The following is a 22,545-nucleotide window of genomic DNA, read 5'->3' on the forward strand; positions in this document are numbered from 1 at the left end:
TCAAAAGAGAAAGTAACGACTACAGAAAAGCAATTAACTATGAGAATAACGTACCCAGATAATAATAACTATATATATTTTCATTAGCCCAATTACTATCCAAAAGCGAGGCACACACGCAATAAAATGAAGGCAAGCGGAGAGAAGCAGAATTCAAATGAAAAAATTCTATGTACTAAAGTGGACTACGCTTAAGAGATTAACTTCTGTGTCGGCTTATCTTTTATCGACAAAGCCTTTTACACTTAGAATTAGGCCGTACAAAAATGGGCGCAACTCTCTAATAAAAGCCTAAAGTAAGAGCAACAAAATACGCCCATCAAGACTGACGGTTCTACGTTACCGGAACAACCCGTATTTATATTCGGCCACGGACTGTCACTCCAGCAGCATTGCCCAAACCTTTATGAGGAATGTTTATGCTGTTACAATAACAAAAATAGCAACAGCAACAACATAATAGGCTGAGAGCTTAAAAAGCAAACGAATTAAATTGAGCGTTAAACATAAGCTTGTCATTTGGGAAAGTTATATCAAAATGCAAAGTAATATAAAGTCATATGCCCTGTTGGAAAATTCACTAGTTATGTATGAACTTATATGGTTGGAGTTATGAATAATTATACTCCATCTCTTTTACTTACTCGTATAGGTGATGAAACATGCACTGCCTCCAAGGAGGTGTCAAGTGTATGCTGCTGCATCGCTTTTATGATATTTTAAGACCAGTGCTTTTCGCATACGACAGCTGTGATCTAATCTTGTTTTATCAGCAGCACTTTAGAAACCGTCAAATGGTTGTGCGAATAGTTAATTATACAAGTTTTTTCAACAAGAACTATATTTTTTAATAGGGTAAAATTTATTATCATGGCAGTTTTGACATTTGATTTTCTGTCACATTCACAGTTGTAGTTTTGGCAGTTGTCGCAATGAATTCAATTTCGCTGAAAAATCGCATTAAAATAAGGAAAATTCACTATAAAAATGGTGGATCTAAAGTTACTTTCGGTCGTTATAATCGTTCTTCCGAGACTGCTATTCGATTAACACATAATTGAGCGTGCTCGAAAAATATTTCGAGCATAGGCATTACGTGCCTACGATTTGATACCCCTGCTCCTTCCTATAATTTTCGGCTTAATCTAATTAATTTGGAGGGTCTAGAAAAAAAGTACATTTCTTTCACTTTCTTTTATTTTCAGTGTTGTTAATGACATTATCGACTGTTGACTTCTACTTGAGCGGGTAAACTTTAGTGTTCCACAAAAAAGTCTTCGCAATATTTACTATTTTATGAGGAAGACTTTTTGACTGAATTTTCGAGTAATCCAACTATTGCTCGTGCATTTTGAGTGTATAATTCATTATCCAATTCCAGCTTGCATGGTTTCGATTTATCTAATTTTATAAAAAATTAGATTTAGTTGCTTAATATTGTATTTATATTGATTGGTAATATTTTAGTTGGCAAATTTGGATTGTTTTTCTTTACATTTTTTGTATAGTCTATAAGGTACTTTGTACCGCAGATTATTAAAAAAAAATTTTTTTTTTGAGTCGACACTATCAGTACACCAATACGTGTTCAACCAAGTAATTCAAGTTGGAATATTAGATGTGGTCTGGATGCATGACGGGGTAATTTTTTTTTGAAAATTCGGCTTGAAGTGTTAACAACTGAATTTTGATCTATTATTAATGATATGAATATTACTGACATATGGTTGCAACAATACGGTGTCGCAGGCCACACAACCACCGAAAAAATTAATTTATTATAAATTAAAATTTAGCTGTTAAATTGCCATTTCGATCATGCGATTTATCACAATTGGATAATTTTTTGGAGGATTTGCTAAACTTAGAGTCTCTACGGACGGAATCGAATCGAATTTAAGGATACAGCCTCAAAATTCAATTTCCTGACGTGATTAGTGAGATAGACCCGCCATTTTGTTATTGAAATTTTATTATTAAAGCAAATTTTGATTTTTGTTTTGATTTTTTTTGTGACAATCGACATCTATTGTTGTGTGTGTGGTTGTGAGTGATATCTATGCGATAACATTTCTTATTTATAATTCCAAAACCTTACTCTTTCTAAGGGCTAGTATTAACTTCATAGCCGTGAAATTTCGCCAGCAACATGCATTCGACTTGCCGGTAAAAGTTTGCTAGCATATTGATTTTTAATTGAGAAGAAACGTACAATTTATGAGCATCGCCTCAGAAGCAATTGACAAATTTATATGTCAGAAAAGGTTTTCCATGAAGGTTTTAGTAATAAACCATTTCTTTGAGTTTGGTTGCCACTGTTTCCCTTCAGTACAAATAGGTTTATAATCAACATTCGTCAATCTAGTGTTAAGTACGTAGGTGTACAAAATATATCTTATTTTCTGAAATATGTTTCACACTTTCTGAAATTCGGTGTACTATTCTTTTGCTTATTCCAAGTTTTTTTGAAGTACCTGCGAGTATTGTGATGTGAACATGTTGTATCTAATACTTTCCGCAGTGGAATTGAAAATTATTGCCGAGTATTTATTGCCTCCTGAGGTAAAAAAGGTCTAATACGCTCCACAGCAGCTAGTGCCGAACAAAATGTATGGCATCAGAAAAATTATACAAATACTTTAGAAATAAAAGCTTAAGATATTATTTCCCTCTACATTACGACTCAAACCATTAGTGGTCGACTCATAAGACTGTTACTGAATTTACGAGAATGACGAGCTTTTACCTTTACTCTTCCACTTTGGCACTATTAAATTCTTATAAAACATGCTTATACGTGTGCTATATGAGTAGCAAAGTGGTTGTCAATTGAGAAAATTACATTATTTCTAAATCAAAATTCTCGCACTGGTTACGTTTTTTCCTACAGGGAGGCGTTTTTATGCGTCAAGCTCTGCTCATTTTTATAAGCAGCTCATCTGCTACAAATAACGTGAATGTTATCCAGAGCTGCCTTCTCTGCAACACTTACTCGGTATACCCACCCTCCCTAAATATCATTTTATTGTTGTCACATTTACCCTTGACGACATATTTCAACTGTGTTTATATTTGTATCTTCTAATACATTTGCTTTGTTGGTATTTTGTGGTTTGCGCCTGACAAGTTCACCTTAAATGCCAGCAGTTCAAATAAACTTCACACGCACACACAAATCCATTTTGATATATACCTAAATAAGGACATAAAATCATTAAAGTAATGCAAAAACCAAAATGACCCATTTTCATATTATATTATCCTTATTACATTTTATGTGCCGAAGTGCTTGTTGCGCAGTAAGCAAAAACCAAATAGCAAAAAAGGCATACAAATACAAGTATGTACGAGTATAAGTATGACTGTAGTTGTGTGTTTGTTTTATCAAAATGCGTAGGTAATTATAATTTCCATTAAGTGTCTACAAGGAGAAGATAGTGAGCACAAGGTGCCTGGAATGGGCGGCATATACTCGTATAGTAGAGGGTCTTCCAAAGAGTTTCTTTTTTCAACAGTGTGATGATGGCAGTACATTTTTATACATAGGTACACATGTACATATATTTGTTTTTTTAGCATTTGTAATTTTTTGAATTTGTTTTTTCTTGTTTTCATTTTTTGCCTTGTTTACTCCTCTCGGAAGCATAGGGCCTCGATAAGACTCTTCCATCGTACACGATTCTGTGCTGCTGTTTTTGCACCGTCCCATGAGACGTTGGCATCTGCTAATTCGTGCAGCATAGACCTTTTCTAAGTGTTTTTTGGTCGACCGCGACCTCTGCTCCTTTGCGGGTTGCAGTCAAGTGCCATCCTCGTGATGCTATCTGGTGGTTTTCTCAGTATGTTATCTATCTATCGCCATTTGATTTGCCTAAGAATGGGTTCCTCGTCCGTTAATCTCCACAGTGCGTCGTTACTGGTGGTGTTTGGCCAAAATACTCTGCAGTTGATCTAAAAACAATTTTCGAAAATTTTCAAAAAATAATTGTATTTTTATGAGCTACAACCTCCTACCCTCAGCTCTCACAAACCAGCTGTTGGTACCCTACAATGAACTCTAAACAGATGATATTCTCATAGAATTGAAAAATCTGTGCGTCTTCCTAATACTTCCAGACAGAAGTATTTGCAATAGGGGGAGTTTGTAGGCTACTAATCGTAGACTTCTCTAATTTTTTTTATATTTCTGTTCGTAAATACTGCTGAAAAAGGGCCCAATGTCAACAGATTTCATCACCCAGATATAATATCAACTATTTTTTTATATTTATGAATATTCATGAAATGTTTTTTCAACAAAACTATGCGAACTGCACGTGCAGCTAACGAAGCAATCAATGTATTACGAACGAAACTCCGAAAATTCAATCTTCCATGCAAGAATATTTTCACGATATTCTGCAGTTTCACGATATATAAAGCCCGTGGACTATTTTTAATGAGACTAATTGAATGATAATTTTTTTTAAATGCACGCGAAGCAAGTAAAAGTATATTTTTGGCATATTATTGAAATATATAATTGCCGAGATAAAGTCCCAGTTATGCCTAAAAGTCATCGAACATTTCACTTTTGGAAGATACTTCCAAGACATACCATAATTTATCATTTATAAGTTGTTAACTCACCCCTAAAAATTTCAGTAAACAGATAATAAATTTCCATTCAAAATTTGAATTTAATTTAAATTCAGAAAATAAACGTGCACTTGCAGTACCCTTTCTACTTATATATTATATATTGCATATTACCGTAATAGCAACAGCTGTACGCTCTGTGAGGCTTCTAAGCACACACCTAATAGGTTATTAACTTGTTGGAAATTAATTTATTTGAACTACGCTTCGCTGAAATTGACGTGGAAGGCGCAGAATGTCTCGACGCGAAACTTCCTGAAAACATAAATTACGTACTTACTCGCACTCTCATTAATTAAATTGGAGTTAAAGGCAGGCAAAGTTTAAGTAAAATATGAATATGAAAATATGCTATGAAAATTCGAGTAATAATTTTCTGAAGCATAACCATTTCACATACAAAAAGGACACTTTCAGAGGCTCACAAAAATTTACCATTCAAATGAATACTAAGCTGCGAATCGGGACGATATATTGCGAGTTCATTTTAATGGTTAAATGAAAAATGGGATTGCTTGTTGAACAAGGCATTTGGAATGACTCAATTAGGCCCCCCAATATTGATTTGATTAGTAGGTAATCAAAAGTGGGATTCTCTTTTTGCATACTAACATCATTCTCTATTGATGAAGACCTTTTTCAAGAAAATATTAAAAGCATCCGTCATCAGTTTAACAAAGGAAGAAAGTTCTGGACTAATTTCGTTAGTAGTTAATTTAGTTTGGGTTAAGGTTGTTCAGCAACTTATGCGATATGTTTGTTCATAAAGATCGGCCATTTTTAAATAATTTTAATTTATGTTCCGTCTATAAAATTATATATCTGACTATTTGAAAAATGTCAAAGATGATATAAGAAAGATACCGTCTAGGACAAAGGACACACCACAACTGTTTTCAGGACTGTCATGCTAAGAAAAAAGAAGAAAAAGTGTCTAATTCTATCTTGAGGTAGGCTTGGAACCACCGAATCAGACGGGCACGATTTTTTTTGTACACTGCGACGTACATAGGAAAAAAAATACCTTCAACTTTCTTATTATGAGCAGATTTACGCCTTATAAATGAAGGAAGCTTTTATGATGATGATGATGTGACGTACATAGAAAATATCGTTCGCCATGACGTCGGAACATGAGATGATATCTGGTTGCATTATTACTCGTCACATGTAAATGCCAGGAAACAGCGATAAATATGCCCATGAATAATACCCGCCACCACTTTTTATCAGGAATAGCGATTCTTCTTAATCGGTCAATTCACTTGGATCAGGTGGTATGACAGATGATGTCGTCAATAGCTTCTTGGAATCTTTTGTAGCTATTTTTAGCCGACAATGGTTGTTTGCTTATTAATGAGAAACTGCAGATCAAAATAGTTATTTTATTTATGTCACTTGTCACTGTACTCAACTGAGTACAACAAGATTTATATGGCGGCAATTTGGTTGTTATTATAACTATTTGATTGATTATATTTCAGTTTTTAAGTAAATTTGTTATATTTGATTTAGTGTTTGAATGGGACAACAAATTACTGTACAGTCATTATAATATTTCAAAACTAGTATGCGCACCTGCTCACAACTTCAACTGATGTTTTGATATAAAAAAATCACAGCACCCACGAAGAATTTATCTGTAGCATAGAACAGAATAATGATAATATAAAAAATAAGAATGTCATCATCATCTCCATAGTACCACAGTGCGGGGTAAACCATTGCTTCCGTAACAATTCGTCTCCACGTCACTCGGTCACCAGCTTTTACTTTGAAATGAGATATGCCCATAGCTCCAAAGTTGTCTTCAATGTAATCTCTCCATCGTTTTCTCGGCCAACCTCTCTTTCTGTCGCCTTCGAAAAACGCAAAAAAGATAATAAAATAAAAAAAAGAAGGAAGACCTTAAATTGGAAGTAGAAAAAGTTGAGAAGGATTTGGAAGCAAAGAAGATAAAAAACATGAACACTACCGCCAATTATTTAAAATTTACAATTCACACTTAGAGATGTGGATGTACTCAGTTGAGTGGGGTGACTTCTATTGGGTTAAGCCAAGTTTGATTATTTAGAAACTAAATTAAAAATTAAAGACCAAATGATCTGCTACTACCTGCTCAATATGCCTTGGTAAACTAAGGAATTGACAATTCAAAAGTCTCAACAAAAAAAAAATCACTATTGCCCCTAGTTTTACAAACATATCATCTTTTTCGGACGCAAGTTCTATCAAACTGTGTAATGACTTTCATTAATTTTGATCTCATCATTTTATATTTTTCCAGCGATTGCGGGTTCCATCTGCTGCCCATTTCCGGCTACATGATTTCCGTTTCGATGACATACATTTTGAAGATGATGATACGTTGAAGGTAAGAACTTTACAACTTCTGCAGTTTAGAAAAATATTAAGAATCACTTTACAAATATTTATATATTCGTGGTCACATGCAATAAACAGCTAAGTCGAAAAACATGTTACCTCTACACGTAGGTAGGTAAGTGATACCATTTTGAAACCTCCAACAGACAGATATCTAAAGCCAGCCAGATCTGTTGATATAATGGGGAAGTTTGGCGGGATTTGGGTTAGCGCACTGGCCCAGGTTGCCAAAGAAAGAAATACCCAGTGACCTTAATCGCAACAGTCTCTTTCTATGAAAGATCACCACAGCTTCTGCAATGGGGGTTAAATGGTAACCCTAGCTTTTCCGCGTGTGCGCCGATAGTCCAGTGATCGGTAAACACAGCTACGAGCTTGGAAATGTAATCGCGAAAAGTCCAAAGGACTTTGGAAGTCCTCCGTAGATTGTACTGAGGACAAAGGATTTTCACAATAGCACATGAAGAAATGAAACTTCATCTTGTCTGCGCTTTTCTAAGAAATAATTCCCTTTAACAATATTCAGGGGGATAGCGATGACCGAAACGGAGAGCTCTGAGACCTATTCAGCCCGTTTTCTCGCAAGCCAATCAGTAATTTCACTTCCCTCTATGTTTCTATGTCCTGGAACCCATATTAGTGAAATTTTACCTGCCCGCCAAAGATATTTGATCCCTTCCTTATAGGAGTTGACGAGTTTGGTTCTGCACCATAGCGTCGTCAGTCTCTTGATCGCGACTTGACTATCGAGAAAATGTTAATATCTCCCTCAATCCTGCCTTCCCTAAGCAGAGACTTCTACCTGAAAAACACTAGCACTATTCAGCAGTTTTAAGGAAGTAAATAAATTGTCTAGTTTAGGGTAAAACCCATGCGCTGACTTCTGATTCCATCTTGTAGCCCTCAGTGAAGTCAGAGGTACCGGTGCCTACATTGAAAGATTGCCTTGGCGCGAGCCTCAAACTCCAGTTTTCTGATGGAGAGATTTCTACCAAGTTCTGTGAAATGCGGTGTTAAGTGCCTAAAAATGCGACTATGCCCCTTGAGAAATTGCCTCCAGAGGCTAACCTCCTTGATTGCATTTTGAGCTGCATTGGAAATAACGCAAAAGTCGTTAAAAGTGAAAAACAACATTCAGGGCAGCAGTGTCGGGTTCTATTTAATCTAGATTTCCCCTGGTCATAGCGACATTGCAGGAAACTGTGAGGCAGACGAGCTGGGTGGATAGGGGACCTGTGAGGTAGTTACTCCACTAAACGAGAAGATTGGGATCCCGTTCACTACCTGCGGTCTGCTTCTGGAGAGGTGGGCTTCGTGTCAACTTCGCGAAAGCTGGGCAAGTAAAGTAAGAAATCTTTCTAACCCCGAGTGGATCGGAGTCTATCGAGGAATCTTCAGAAGATAACAAAATTTCAGCTCTCGAATTTTGTGGGTGCCCTTCTAGGACATTGACAGCATGGTATACATACTATGCGATTCGATTCGGCATTACTTCGAGTCCTTTTTGCGTCAGTTGCATGGAGGATGAGGAGGAATCATCTCCGAAATTTCTTCTTAACTACCCTGCTTTCGGAAGGCTAAGATTTAAGTACCTTGGCTCCCATTTCTTTGCTAAACCTGTTGATATAACAGGCTTTGGTATTAAAAACCTGACGAATTTCAACAGTAGTACGAAGCGGCTTACACCACCGCAAATCACCAAATACACATCCCCCCTCCTCCTGCTTCCTTTCTTCCCAGCCTTCTTATTTCCGTTACAATGGTATCAGAAAGGACGATTTTTTTTTTATTTTCGGCCAAGTGCGCCCTCTCCATGGGCAACCATTTCATACTAATCTAAGTTGGATGTTCTGTGCCTCAGGCTGGGAATTAGTTGAAAGCCGAACTCTTTCAATAAATTTTCCGTCTTGCGAACAAATTTGAGAATATCTCATTCCATATGGGTATTTTAGTTAGTAGTCGTTAGGGTAAATTGAAACTATAAGTATGAAAGTAAAGAAGTTAAAGTATTTGACACCATATTTTATTATATACTTTTTAAAAAGTATTGATGAAGACCTCAATACTTTGACTATCAGAACTCGGTTTGCTTACACAACTCAGTTCTATCTTACTTACTTGTCTACTTAAATGGTTACTGCTTGAGATCACAGATGTACATATTTTTCAAACTTACGTGTACTAATTTTCTCTCTCTCTCTCTCTTAGGCCTGTCTCCGCATGTTCCTCGATCTGGACTTTGTCGAACGTTTCCACATCGACTACGAGGTGCTTTGCCGTTGGCTGCTGAGCGTAAAGAAAAATTATCGCAATGTTACTTATCATAATTGGCGACACGCCTTCAACGTGGCACAAATGATGTTCGCCATACTAACGGTATGTAAGATGCATTGAAAATCCTTTGCTACGCATAAGAGTATACACACAATTGGCAATAATTTGGTATTTGACAGATTTTTTATTTACTTTCTTATTCAGTTTCTTTTACTTTACTTTCACTTTAACTTTAATTTTTTTTTTAAACTATGATTCTTTTAATGATTTTTATATGTACAAAATCAATATTTGCTAAAAATCACATTTACCTGCTTAAAGTTTCCAGGCTAATCCAAATGCATGCAACACTACTTTCCTCCCTTCTTTTCAACTCTAATTCTTTGTTGCTTCTATTCAGTTTTTTTTTTTTGTACAATTTTGAGTCTGAATTGCCATATTTTATTTTTGCTTTTGATTAATTAATCAAAGATTTCCCATAATGGGCAGGCGACGCAGTGGTGGAAGATATTCGGCGAAATCGAATGCTTGGCGCTGATCATTGGCTGTTTGTGTCACGATTTGGATCATCGGGGGACTAATAACTCCTTCCAGATTAAGTAAATTTTGCTATATGAGTTATTCAAGGCAAACATCATAACAGTGCTTTTATATTTTTGTAGAGCCTCCTCACCTTTGGCTCAACTGTATTCGACCTCCACCATGGAACATCATCATTTCGATCAGTGTTTGATGATTTTAAATAGTCCCGGCAATCAGATTCTGGCAAATTTGTCATCCGATGATTATTGTCGCGTTATACGGGTATTGGAAGATGCCATATTGTCGACGGATTTGGCGGTGTATTTTAGGTGAGTAAAATTAAAATCGTGGTGAAATTTTGTGTGGTTCTAGTAAAAGACTGAATTTTGATCGAACTTAAAGGAATAGCCTGCTTTAGGAGGTCTCTTTCGTCTAGATTTTTGTTAGGAAAAAAATCATCCAATTGGGTTTTGAATAACTTTTTTACTAAACAAAAAATAAGTATTTTGAGTGATGAAAATTTTTATTCCGACTTTTACGGGCTCCATCGCTTGTCTGTTTGTATACTGCAGTTGTCTCGTTCAAAAGTGTCAAACAATGATTAACCCTAATCTTCCGATGGGGTGACTAATTTTGCGCCATCCTGTGTTTGAAAGCCACAAAATTAGATTTTCAGTTAAAATGTCTCATAACATTTGGTTGGTATGGAAACTTGAAAACGTCGCATCTCAATGGTGTGAAAGTTCCAGCTCGAAGTTTGTTTCTGAAACAAAAAACAAAAAAAAAATAAAACAAAAATAGGGAATAGAGTTTTAATGTTATGACTTTTCGTTTTGAATGAACTAAAAAACAGAAAAGTTAAAAAATTTATACTCTTTAGAAGTAGGAAAGAAAAATGTGCTTTAAAAAGGGTTTACTTCGACGTGGAACTAAAAAACAGAAAATACCTAAAAATTGCTACTTTTTGGAAGTTAGAAAGGAAAAATCTGTTTACTTGGACTTGATATAGAAATCGTTCAACCATTTTTTCAACAACTTTGTTTTATTCCGAATATAAGTGACTTTAGTACCAAAGATAAGAAGCTATGATTCGCTGCGAAATGTCTACTCTATTTTTTTTTTAATTACGCCGCCAGCTCAAAGAAATCGTAAAAATAAAAATAAAAGCTGATGCCAAGCCGCTAATGCTTTTTAATTCATTGTGATTGTAATTCATTACTTTTCCAATTTTTAAATAAAAAAAAAAAAAAAATTCCAGAAAACGAACTTCAATATTTTTTAAGCACCGTAACTACCAAACGCTCGTTTGCTTTTGGCTTTGTAACTACATAGAGATTTGAATTCTGTAATTTCGTACTGATATTCTCAAATATATTTATTAGCAAGCGTATGAGGCGTAAAAAATTCGATTCCTAACTCATAGGGGAAAAATTCAAAAGATGTGGCCAATATCACAGTTTTAAATGGCTCTCACCAAATTTGAAATAATCAGCTTACTGGCTGACGTCATTGGGGTGATGACAGCGGTTTCTTTACGAAAAACACTGAGATAGTGTTGGTGATATGTGAAAAAACCGTCTTCACCCATGTTGCTTCATTGTCATCCGAGCAACGACTGATTGGACGAGTGTGTGAATACCGGGTGGCGTGGCTAGCGAAGCTGCTCGCACTATTGTGTTCTTCACCATAGCAGATTAGCCAAATCTGGTAATCTATCATCCTTTTTCTTAACGGAAGTATGTGGACAGAGGGTAAACTTTGGGAATAATCCCTCTCTAACATAATACTTTTATGATTCTGAGGTAATTTTATAAACTCTGCAAGGGAAAGACATTATGGAATACTTCCCGGATAGGTATGTTACTCTAACGAAGATACCCTCGCCTTGATCTGAGTCCATGAAGATCTGAGTACGGTAGGCTGGAGACTTCTTAATAGAGCTCACAAATTGGCATTGATGGAAATAACTATTGCCGTTCATCAGCTATCCGTCGACTTAATTCGGCAGCGGGCCTACTAGCCAAATTATGGTTTTGGTAAGATGAGACTTAAGCCAAAGAAAGCCAAGCCTGCATTACCTGTGGACCCTAGAAAACCCATTGCACATAGGAAGGAGACGGAGGAACAGCTTTGTTGCTCCAAGATGGTGAAAGTAGCCCAAGACAGCTACTTAAAGTCGTCCTACCGCCAACACCAATCATCCGTCCGGACATTCAGATCGCACAGCAGGAACTACCGATACGAGTACCTTTGAACTTTAATATTATATTACCTCATATTGAAATAGACATCTGATACTAATTTAGTTTTACTCATTTAATTTTAATCATTATTTGTGTTTTTTAGAAAACGTGGCCCATTTCTGCAATCCGTGCAGGAACAACCGCTCAGCTATTGGGAGGATGAAGAGCCGCGTGCCCTGTTGCGTGCTATGAGCATGACTGTCTGTGATTTATCGGCCATTACCAAGCCATGGGATATTGAGAAGCGTGTGGCCGATTTGGTGAGTTCGGAGTTCTTCGAACAGGGCGATATGGAGAAGCAGGAACTAAATATTATGCCCATTGTAAGTATGCGCACGTTGTTGTTTTTATTATTTATTAGCTGTAAGTTTGCTAAGAAAACTGCACTCGATAATTAAAAAATGTGTCTTAGATAGACTTTTGCCCCTTCTTGCTTTCATTTTGCTGTAATGCTTGCCATTTTCACTTGCAGGATATCATGAACCGCGAGAAGGAGGACGAATTGCCAATGATGCAAGTTAACTTTATTGAGTCTATTTGCTTGCCAATCTACGAGGTAAGTGCCGGCTATTTAACCTCCTTTTACGCAGCAGTGTCTAACCAGCCATCTCTCTTGCATCCCTTCATACAGGCTTTTGCAAATCTCTCCGACAAACTGGAACCGCTGGTCGAAGGTGTGCGCGATAATCGCGAGCATTGGATCGAGCTGGCACAACAAGTACAAAAGAAAGAGAAAAGTTCAAGCACCACCAATGGTTGCGCGGAGACGGCAAATCAGAATGGTTGCATTTCAGATGGACGCAGTGACTTGACCGATGAAATCGGCACGACAGTCGTTGCGAATTGTGATAGCAATGCCGATGATGGCATATCAACAGGCGCAGAATGTGAGATAGATGAACAAAGTGATGGTAAAAATCAGGAAGCCAGTAGCCAAATCAACAATGAGAACGATGATAATGACGAAGACGATGAACAGTTGTGCGCGGAGGAGGAGGAGGCAGGCATTGAAGCGGATGATGACGATTCGGATGTAGAGGCGTCACGTCATTCCAATGGTTGCTTTTCGTCCGGTTCGAGTAGGTTGAGCACGCCACCGCCCACAGGCGAAGACGACAGCATACCCACCTCACCGGCTAAGATGGCGCAAGCCAAACTAATAGCAGCAAATTTGAATAATCTGAATCAGCGAACGCTGAAGTCGTCGCGAACGAGCTGTCGCAATTGTGATTACATGCGCTGCAACAGTACAATGCGGAAGACCTCCTCGCTCAAGTGCCCCAAAGAGCTGCAGCAGCAATTGAATACGCAAACACAAAATGGCGGCAGTTGTGGCTACTACAGCCGGAGTGCGCCCTCAATGAGCGGTTGTGGCATGACCAATGCATCAAATTGTGGGCAACAAAATCACAGCAATAGCCTAAGTCAACCACTGCAGCAGCAACAGAATCATCATCATCATCATCACCACCACACCCACCACCATCATCGGCATCATAGCCACCAACACCATCATCACCACCACAACAACCAACATGCACTGCATAGCGGCAATGGCGGTGCCATCGGTACCGGCAATACTTCGAGCGGCGCCGAAAGTGATAGAATACCAAAAATAGTCGGTAAGCTGGGTAATATTGATAGTCTGCAATACCTGGCCATTGGCGGCAATGGCGCCGGTGAAGCTCTGCTCCATGCAAATGCGGTCAGTGGCACACCGAACGGTATCGCCTTCACCCCAAATGGACACGTCACCTATTTCGCCGCCAGTGATGTGCCTGTGGGGCTGCCCACAGTAACAGCAGCGACGACAGGGACGGCGACGACGACGGCGACAAGCGCATGTGATAAATGAAGAGTGTAGTCTTAGCGAAAGTTTAAGAAGTTTCGATTTCGTATATCATAGATACCTAGTATGTATGGAGTACTTGTATAGGCGGGCATATGTGTAGATATGTATATTCGTAGCTCTAAATGCGAAAGGAAAGTGTGTTTGTAGGCGCGCCGATCAGTGCACAGTTTCGCTGATCGAAGCAAAACACAAATTTCGTTTGGTAAGAGCTGTTGCTATGTACATATGTATTAGTGCAGTGTGTAGTGAGTCTGTTAATGGCTAAATACCGTTAAATGTATTTAACGTAGCAAAAATGTTGTATGTAAAATAATTAATAGTTCTCGCATAATCTGTAATGCATAGAAGAGATAGAAACCCTTTTGCTCCTCTGTAAACACTAAAATTAGCGAAAGCTTTCGGTGCAGTGCTAATTATTTCAAAATACGGAATATATTTGCTTAAAACACCTAATAAAGCAGTTTAATAGAAAGGCATTGGCGTGTGTTGCTAAGCGAATTTTGGTGATAGCTCATTGAACTAAAAAAATTGTTCATTAAAAAAATTCAATTTCATTAAAAAAATTTTAATTAATTAAAAAGCATAATAAATTAAATTTTTTAATTAATTTGCTTGCAAATTTCCTAGGTATTTCGTTTGGCTCATTAAATTCAGAAAAAAAATGTTTGCAAATTTTCACAAATTTTCTCTGACTCATTAAATAAAAAAAAATTATTAAGAAAAATTTCAATTAATTAAAAAACAAATTAATTAAATTTTTAGCTAAAATATTTTTCTTACTTTTCAAATTTCCAAAAAATTTCGCTTGTCTTATTAAACAAAACAAATTTTTTTTTTGCATGCAAATTTTCTTTTGGCTCATTTATTAAAAAAAAAATAATTAAAAAAAATTTTAATGAATTAAAAGACAATTAGTCAATTTTTTAATTATAAAATTTGTTTATTTGGAAATTTCCAAAAAATATCGTTTGGGTCATTAAATTAAAAAGAAAAAAAAAAAAAAATATTTGAAAATTTTCAAAAATTTTCCTCTTACTCATTACATAAAAAAAAAAAATAATTAAGAAACATTTCAATTAATTAAAAAAAAATTAATAAATTTTTTAATTAAAATAGTTTTCTTCCTTTGCAAATTTCCAAAAAATTTCGTTTGTCTTATTAAATAAAACAAACATTTTTTTGCATGCAAATTTGCAAACATTTTCTTATGGCTCTTAATTAAAAAAAATTGTAATGAATTAAAAAACAAATAGTCAAAAAATTTAATTAATAAAATTTGTCTGTTTGGAAATTTCCAAAAAATATCGTTTGGCTCATTAAATAAATAAAAAATTGTTTGTATGCAAATTTTCAAAATTTTTCCTTTCGCTCCTTAAATAAAAACCAAAAAAATCATGAAAAAAAGTTTTAATTTATTAAACAAAATTAAATAAATTTGTAATTAAAACATTTTTTTTGTTTGCAAAAACTTTCGTTTGGCTCCTTTAATAAAAAAAAAATTAATTAAATTGATTAATAAACATGTTTTTTTGTTTGCAAATTTAATTAAACTTAAAAAAATCAATAAAAAATTTAAATTAATAAAAAAAAAATTAACTAAGTTTCTGATTACAAAAAAATGATTTTGTTTGCCAATTTTCAAAAAATTTCGTTCGGCTTATTAAATAAAAAATAATTTTTTTTGTATGCAAATAGCGAAAAATTTTCCTTTGGCTCATTAAATTAAAAGAAAACAATCATAAAAAAAATTTTAAATAATTAAAAAAATTAATTAAATTTTTAATTGAAAGAATTGAAAATTCCTAAAAATTTTCCCTTGGCTAATTAAATAATAAATACAAATTATTAAGAAATTTTTAATTAATTAAGGCTCTAATGAAAGAAGATTCTTTTGTTTGCAAATATATAAAAATATTTCGATTACCTCATTAAATTGAGACCTTGTTTTGTTGCAAATTTTCAAAAATTTTACATTGGCTAATTAAATTTGAAAATTCATTAAAAGGATTTAAATTAATTAAAAAACCAATTAAATTTTTAAACATCAAAATTTTGTTTTTTTGCAAATTCACAAACAAATCTCGCTTGGCTCATTAAATTAAAAAACAAATTTTGTATGCAAATTTCCAAAAAATTTCTATAACACAGCTTAAGCAATTTTGACTGAGCTGTGAAAATTCTCCTGCGCCAATTGCAAGTATTTTGTTGTTTTTTGTTTTTAAACTGAAAAATTTCTGAACTAAAAAAACAAAAAGTTGTAATTAAAAAGGAAAAAGGTTTAAATTGAAAAGAAAAAAAAATGTTTCTTAAAAAAATATGTATTAAAATTTTTAATGCTTTTATTACATTTTTTTTTTTTAATTTCTATTAAAAAAATTTTGACTAAACAAATTTTAATTAAATATTTAATTACAATTTTTTTTTTATTTCTATTAAAAAAAATTTGACAAAACAAATTTAAATTAAAAATTTAATTTAAAAAATCTTATATGTATGCAAATTTCCACAAATTTTTTATACCACTGCTCGTTTGGCGCAATTACCGCTTCAGCAATTGACTACGTTGAACAAAATTCTCCATCGCCAATTCCCACATTTCTCACCAGCCGAGAGCGAACAATGCGGCGCTGCAATGCAACATCCAACTGCAATTAACTTGAAAGCACTTACTAATTTATGACACAGATGCAAGATGAAATTGTATAGAAATTTTAATGAAATTTTTAATACTATATAGTTTTAATTTAAAAAAAATCTAACTAAATTAGCTTTGATTAGCTATTTTTTCTTAGCTCAATATGCGCGTTTTCTATGTGTGTACGATTATGTTCACTTACCTATGTATTTGTAATTTTTGTATGTGTTGTATTAAATAAAATGTTTGTTGTATTTTCTGCTAGTGATATCCATATAAATGCACATAAATGCGCACGTGCGTGGAAACTTAGTAAAAGTGTATTTTTTGTTTTTAGTTTTGTTTTTAAAATTCCTGTGTATTTGTAAGTTTAAGGCGTAGAGCTTAGTGAGAAAAATTGTTTAGTTTATAAGAAATAATTCAGAAAATGTATGTAATCACGCGTAGTAGTTCAATTTCTAGTGTAGTTGTGTTAAGGTTAAGTGAGTTTTGTGTACCAAAAATTACAAATATACATACAGACACACCTGCAAATTAAGAGTAATAATAGTTACACACCTAAAGCAGCACAAACTTCAAGCTAATAAGAACTAAAAAAGTAGCAAAAAAAATGCAAAGAAATAGCAATTTTTTTTAATATTTAACACAAATTGCAAAAGGTAGGAAAATATTATTAACAAAAAATTTTAAAATGTAAGGAAAAGTTTGAAAGTGTGTGCAAATCTTTTTTTCTAAATAAATAAATTTATTTAAAAGAAACAAGCAAAAGAAAAAGTTCAATTGGGCTCTACTAAAAACTCAACTAGGTTTGGTGAGAAAGCTCGGAGGAATATTGAAAATAGCAAAAGTGTCTAGTGATTTAGTTTGTAAGCGTTTAGCGGTGTGGTACAGCAGCTTACCCATGCTCACAATCGCGCACACACCCACATGCACATATACACACATACACACACATTGTAAATAGTACGTTAAATTATTCGTCACATATTTAGAAATCATTGCCTAAACATACAAACAGAAATCCTATATTTTCACAATTTCGAATTTAATTACTTTAATAAACAGTTGTAAGAGATATGATTAATAATAAAATTAAACATAAAAATAAAAAATACATATTAAAATAATAAATACAAATTTAGTTGTAAGTGCAAAGTGATGAGCAAAACACCGCAGCGGGAGAAATAATTGACACGCACACACACACACACACATACAATTAAATGTGTATAGGTGTGCTGAAAAAGTGGTTAAAAATGCCTAAAAATATATAAAATACGGAGTGTACAGTAGATTTATATTAACAAAGAGTTGCCCAATCACCCCTCAACCCTCCCGCACAGGCTTGTGAGCAGGCGCTTCAAATTGCTTCAAAGCGCATTGAAACGATTGATTTATAGTAGCAGCAAACTATGCATTATATAAACTAAATTAAATGCACACAATTATTGTAATGGAATTGTTAAAATAAATAAAATTAAATAAAAAATAAAAAAATACCAATCACAAACTAAGAAAATTCTGCGTAAATGCAAGCAAGTGGCAAATATTCAAAAATCGTCTGCAGCTGCAAATATCCACCCACATTCTTGCAGTCAGTCTAATCATCTGCTCATCAGCTTTTAATTATTTATTTACGATGAAAAAAATTATAAGAATTTTGAAATACCGAAAAATCACAAAAAAGTAGCGCTCTGAAAAAAATGTATCTGCTAACAAATCGAGCAAAAGTTGAAAAATGATTTTTTTAGTACCAAAATGTAATATAAAAATTTTACAAAAACAATTAATTAAACTTATGCGGCACATATTCGCAAAAAATGGCTTGGCTTGCATTAACAGATTTGCATAAATGCGATTGTAATAGTATAAATACATACATACACACACTTATATGTGTGCAAGCGCTGTAGCAGCCATTAAAACAAACTATAAAGAAAAAATAAATAAATAATTAGCGAAATGTTTATGTGTATGTGTATTTGTTTTCAACTTTTTATGTGAATTTGTGAAAGCAAACATTTTATGTTAAAGCAGTGCAGTGTAACTGATTTAATTATTTATTTAGTATGTTAGCCAAATAGAGCTGCAAGAAAAAAATATTTAAAAGAGCAAAAAAAAAAAATTAAATACATTTAATTAAATAAAAAGCAAGTTTTAATGCAAAACCTACCACTTTAATTAAACTGGTTTCATTTTACGCTAAATTTCCGCAGCATGCACAGAAATGGCTAGCAGAAATTGCGAAAAAATTGTATGAATTAATTTTCAATTAAAATTTTTTCTCGAATCAAGTAAATGACATATTCGAATTCTATGCTTAATTCTAAGCAAAAATATTGAAGAAACTATATCCGAAAAAGTGATGATGAGATACTAAAGTTTTCGCCTTCCTTCAGAAGCAATTCGGAGCTCAAATGCTCACCATTGAAGCCTATCCTCAGGAGCAACGCGTTACTATAGTTGAGATTACAATAATTCTTCATATGTGTGTAGAAATCACACAGAGACGTAGCTAGAAGCTTGTAATTTTAAATATCCATTAATCATAAAATTTTCGTGTTTCGACCTTTCTTTTAAATATTCAATCAAAGGGGCTTAAATCTGATTCTTGATTGAGTATTGAAGTAAAATGTTGGACATGAATAGTTGATGGTAAGGGAATACGTATAAAAATATGGACTTAGAAATAAAAAGTTTACCAAACATTTAGCAAACGGTAAGTAAAATAAATGTCACTTTCGCAAATTTCAGCACTGACAGCCGGGCAGCATACACAAGGGGGCGCAAAACTAGTCACCCTACCGGAAGATTTCTAATTTTATCAAATGGCTTCATATGCCAATCATATTTGACACTTCTGAACTAAATAACTGCAGCATACAAACAGACATGCAATAGAACGCATAGAGGTCAAAATAAAGATTTCTATCACTCAAAATCATTTATGCTTTTATTTATTTTTAGTTTTTATTATATTTATTATTTTATATTTATGTTTTTTTTGTTCTAGAGACAGTACTGAGCTTCTTCACATAAGTCATTGTAGGGAGTTGAGTTCAAGGCCGAGCTGTTTGCGTTTTCTCATTATGTGTTTTTGCCACGTTAGCCGTCTGTCCAGGTGCATACCCAAATATTTCACGTTATACGCTTGTAGAATCTGCTGATCGAATAAGGTGGCGGCAGCACATGTTTCTCGTTTCAGTGTGAAGGTAACTTGCCTGGACTTTGGTGGGTAATTTCTGCATATTTGTAATGTTTTCTTGTAGAAAATATGTCGCCAAAAAACTGTTGAGACTAGTAGCCATAAGTACGGTATCGTCAGCGTAAGTTGGAGTCTCAACCAATTTTGAGAGTGGTAGATCCGCACTAAATATCGTGTACAATACCGGGCCAAGAACACTTCCTTGTGGTGCACCTACAGAGAAGGGGGCTAAATCCGTGACTTCGTCTCCTAGTGAAGTACCTTTCATTGCGATAGGAGCGCAACACCTCATAGTAACTGTGCGGCAATGTTTTTTGTTTTCAATTTATTCAGTAAGCTCGGGTGCCAAACTTTGTCGAATACCTGTTATACCTTCTACTCAAATATGAACGAGACGTTATCAATAAAACGGTCCGCGGATGACATATGGCAAAAATAGATTTTTTGTTTTTTGGTAGGACTGTTATAAGCTTACATGGCAAATTTCAGCGTGATATGTCACATAGTTTTTCTGTGCTACTGTAAACAAGTCAAGCTCGAGTGTGTTCTTCGAATTCTCTTTTATGACTTCAATTGTCTCAAAATGTTTTCCACGAAGCGGCAACTTGAGCTTGGGAAACAGGAAAAAGTCACATGGAGCCATATCAGGCGAATACGGTGCTTGCGGAACGATATTAACATTATTTTTGTTCAAATAATCGCGAACAAGACGTGATGTGTGAGCTGGTGCATTATCGTGGTGCAAGAACCATGACTTGTTGTCCCACAATTCCTTTCTTTTAAGACAAATGTTCTCGCGCAAACGCTTTAAAACGTCTAAATAATATTCAGTGTTAACCGATCGGCCTTGCGGAAGGAACTCCGTCAGTCAGCATAACCTTAATTTTTGAGCGACTTTGGCGTGGTTGTTTGGATTGATGTACGGCCCTCTTTGAACGATTTGTACCACACGAAAACACGTGCACGCGATAGGGCAGAGTCCCCATAGGTTGTCTGCAACATTTTTAAGGCGTCTGAAGCCGAAAATTTGTTGGAATAACAAAATTTCAAACAAATTCTTTGTTCAACTTGAATTTCCATCGTTAAATTCGAAGTACACACTCGACCTTGACTTGTTTACAGTAGTACAGAAAACAAACTATGTGACATATCACGCTGAAATTTGCCATGTAAGCTTATAACAGTCCTACCAAAAAACAAAAAATCTATTTTTGTCATATGCCATCTGCGGACCGTTTTATTGATACCGTTTCGTTCATATTTGAGCAGAAGCTACGTCGAGGAAAGCCGCAATCCAATTTTTTTGTCTTCTAGAGCTTTGCGTATGGTGTTATAGACACGGTGAACTTGTTATTACATGCACTAGGCGGAAGCCAAACTGATGATCGCGCTTTAATTGGTTTTCTAAAGGGTGATTTTTTAAGAGCTATAGAAAAGTTTTTTAGAAAAACACATGTAAATTCAGAAAAATGCATAAATCGATAGTACATTTAATGTTTGAAGATTATTTCGTGCGCTTCAAATGGTCCATCCGCTTAGTCCAATTTTGGCATACTCTTTCCAATGTTTCAGCCGGTATCTCATATATAAATGCTTTAATATTGTCTTCCAATGCGTTAATTGAAGCAGGCTTGTCTGAATAGACATGAGCTTTAACATAGCGACACAAGAAATAGTCTAAAGGCGTTATATCGCACGATCTGGGTGGCCAATTGACAGGCCCTGAATGTGAAATAAAATGTTCACCGAACTCGCCTCTCAACAAGTCCATTGTTACGCGTGCTGTGTGGCCTGTGGCACCGTCTTGCTGAAACCACATGTCATGCAAGTCAAGCTCTTGCATTTTGGGCAAAACGAAGTTGGATATCATTTCACGGTAGCGCTCACCATTCACAGTTACGTTACGATTCGCAGCATCTTTGAAGATTTACGGTCCAATGATACCTCCAGCCCATAAACCGCACCAAACTGTGACCTTTTCTGCATACATTGGTAGCTCTAGCAATTCTTCTGGTTGATCTTCACTCCAAAACCGACAATTCTGCTTATTTACGAACCCATTGATCCAAAAATAAGCTTCGTCGCTGAACACAATTTTTCGGTAAAAAAGTGGATCTTCGGCCAACTTTCCAAGAGTTTATTCACCAAAAGTTCTGCATTGCGGTAGGTCGTTCGGCTTCAATTCTTGCACCAGCTGTATTTTGAAAGGCTTCACACCTAAATCCTTTCGCAAAACGTTCCACGTTGTTGAGTAACAGAGGCCCCATTGCTGCGAACGGCGACGAATCGATAATTGATGGTCATCATTAACACTGACCGATACAGCTGCGATATTTTCTTCGGTTCGCACTCTACGTAAGCGTGTTGGTGGTTTGATGTCCAATAATGTAAATTTGGTTCTAAATTTAGTCACAATAGCTCGAATAGCCGCTTCAGTGGCTCGATTAAACTGACCATAAAATGGAAGAAGCGCGCGATAAACTTTCTTAACACAACACGCATTTTTATAATGAAATTCAATGATTTGCAAGCTTTGTTCGTTTGTACTCGGAAGACGATTTATGGTTAAATTATAGACTAAACTGTAGATGTTTGACAGTGAAACAAAACACGAAAACGTCAGCTACTTAAATCAACTGTTTAAAAGGATAATAGCTAAAAACTCACCCGTTATTAGTATTGGCTTAAGTCGCGCTAACTGAATTTTTTTCAAATGAGTAACAACGCGGTGTGCATGGTCGAGGAAGATATAAATACTCGTATTTCTAGTGATTTTTAGAAAAACCAAAAA

The 22,545-nt window shown here is 35.0% G+C and overlaps 1 protein-coding gene across 2 annotated transcripts in view; it reads left to right on the forward strand.

The window, feature by feature from the left end:
• The window catches only part of LOC129246917 (dual 3',5'-cyclic-AMP and -GMP phosphodiesterase 11), a 168,404-nt gene extending 153,836 nt beyond the window's left edge, over positions 1-14,568 (forward strand). The window contains exons 12-18 of one of the 2 annotated variants that reach the window (XM_054885659.1): positions 6,926-7,012; positions 9,232-9,399; positions 9,769-9,896; positions 9,960-10,148; positions 12,166-12,385; positions 12,535-12,618; positions 12,694-14,568. In XM_054885659.1, coding sequence (XP_054741634.1) covers positions 6,926-7,012; positions 9,232-9,399; positions 9,769-9,896; positions 9,960-10,148; positions 12,166-12,385; positions 12,535-12,618; positions 12,694-13,917 — 2,100 coding nt within the window. In that variant the 3' untranslated portion in view covers positions 13,918-14,568. The remainder of the gene's footprint in view (positions 1-6,925; positions 7,013-9,231; positions 9,400-9,768; positions 9,897-9,959; positions 10,149-12,165; positions 12,386-12,534; positions 12,619-12,693) is intronic. The other variant, XM_054885660.1, reaches the window with a different exon arrangement.
• Positions 14,569-22,545: the final 7,977 nt, after the last annotated feature.

The sequence above is a fragment of the Anastrepha obliqua genome, chromosome 5 (assembly GCF_027943255.1).
Source record: "Anastrepha obliqua isolate idAnaObli1 chromosome 5, idAnaObli1_1.0, whole genome shotgun sequence".
In the NCBI taxonomy this organism is placed as follows: Eukaryota; Metazoa; Arthropoda; class Insecta; order Diptera; family Tephritidae; genus Anastrepha; species Anastrepha obliqua.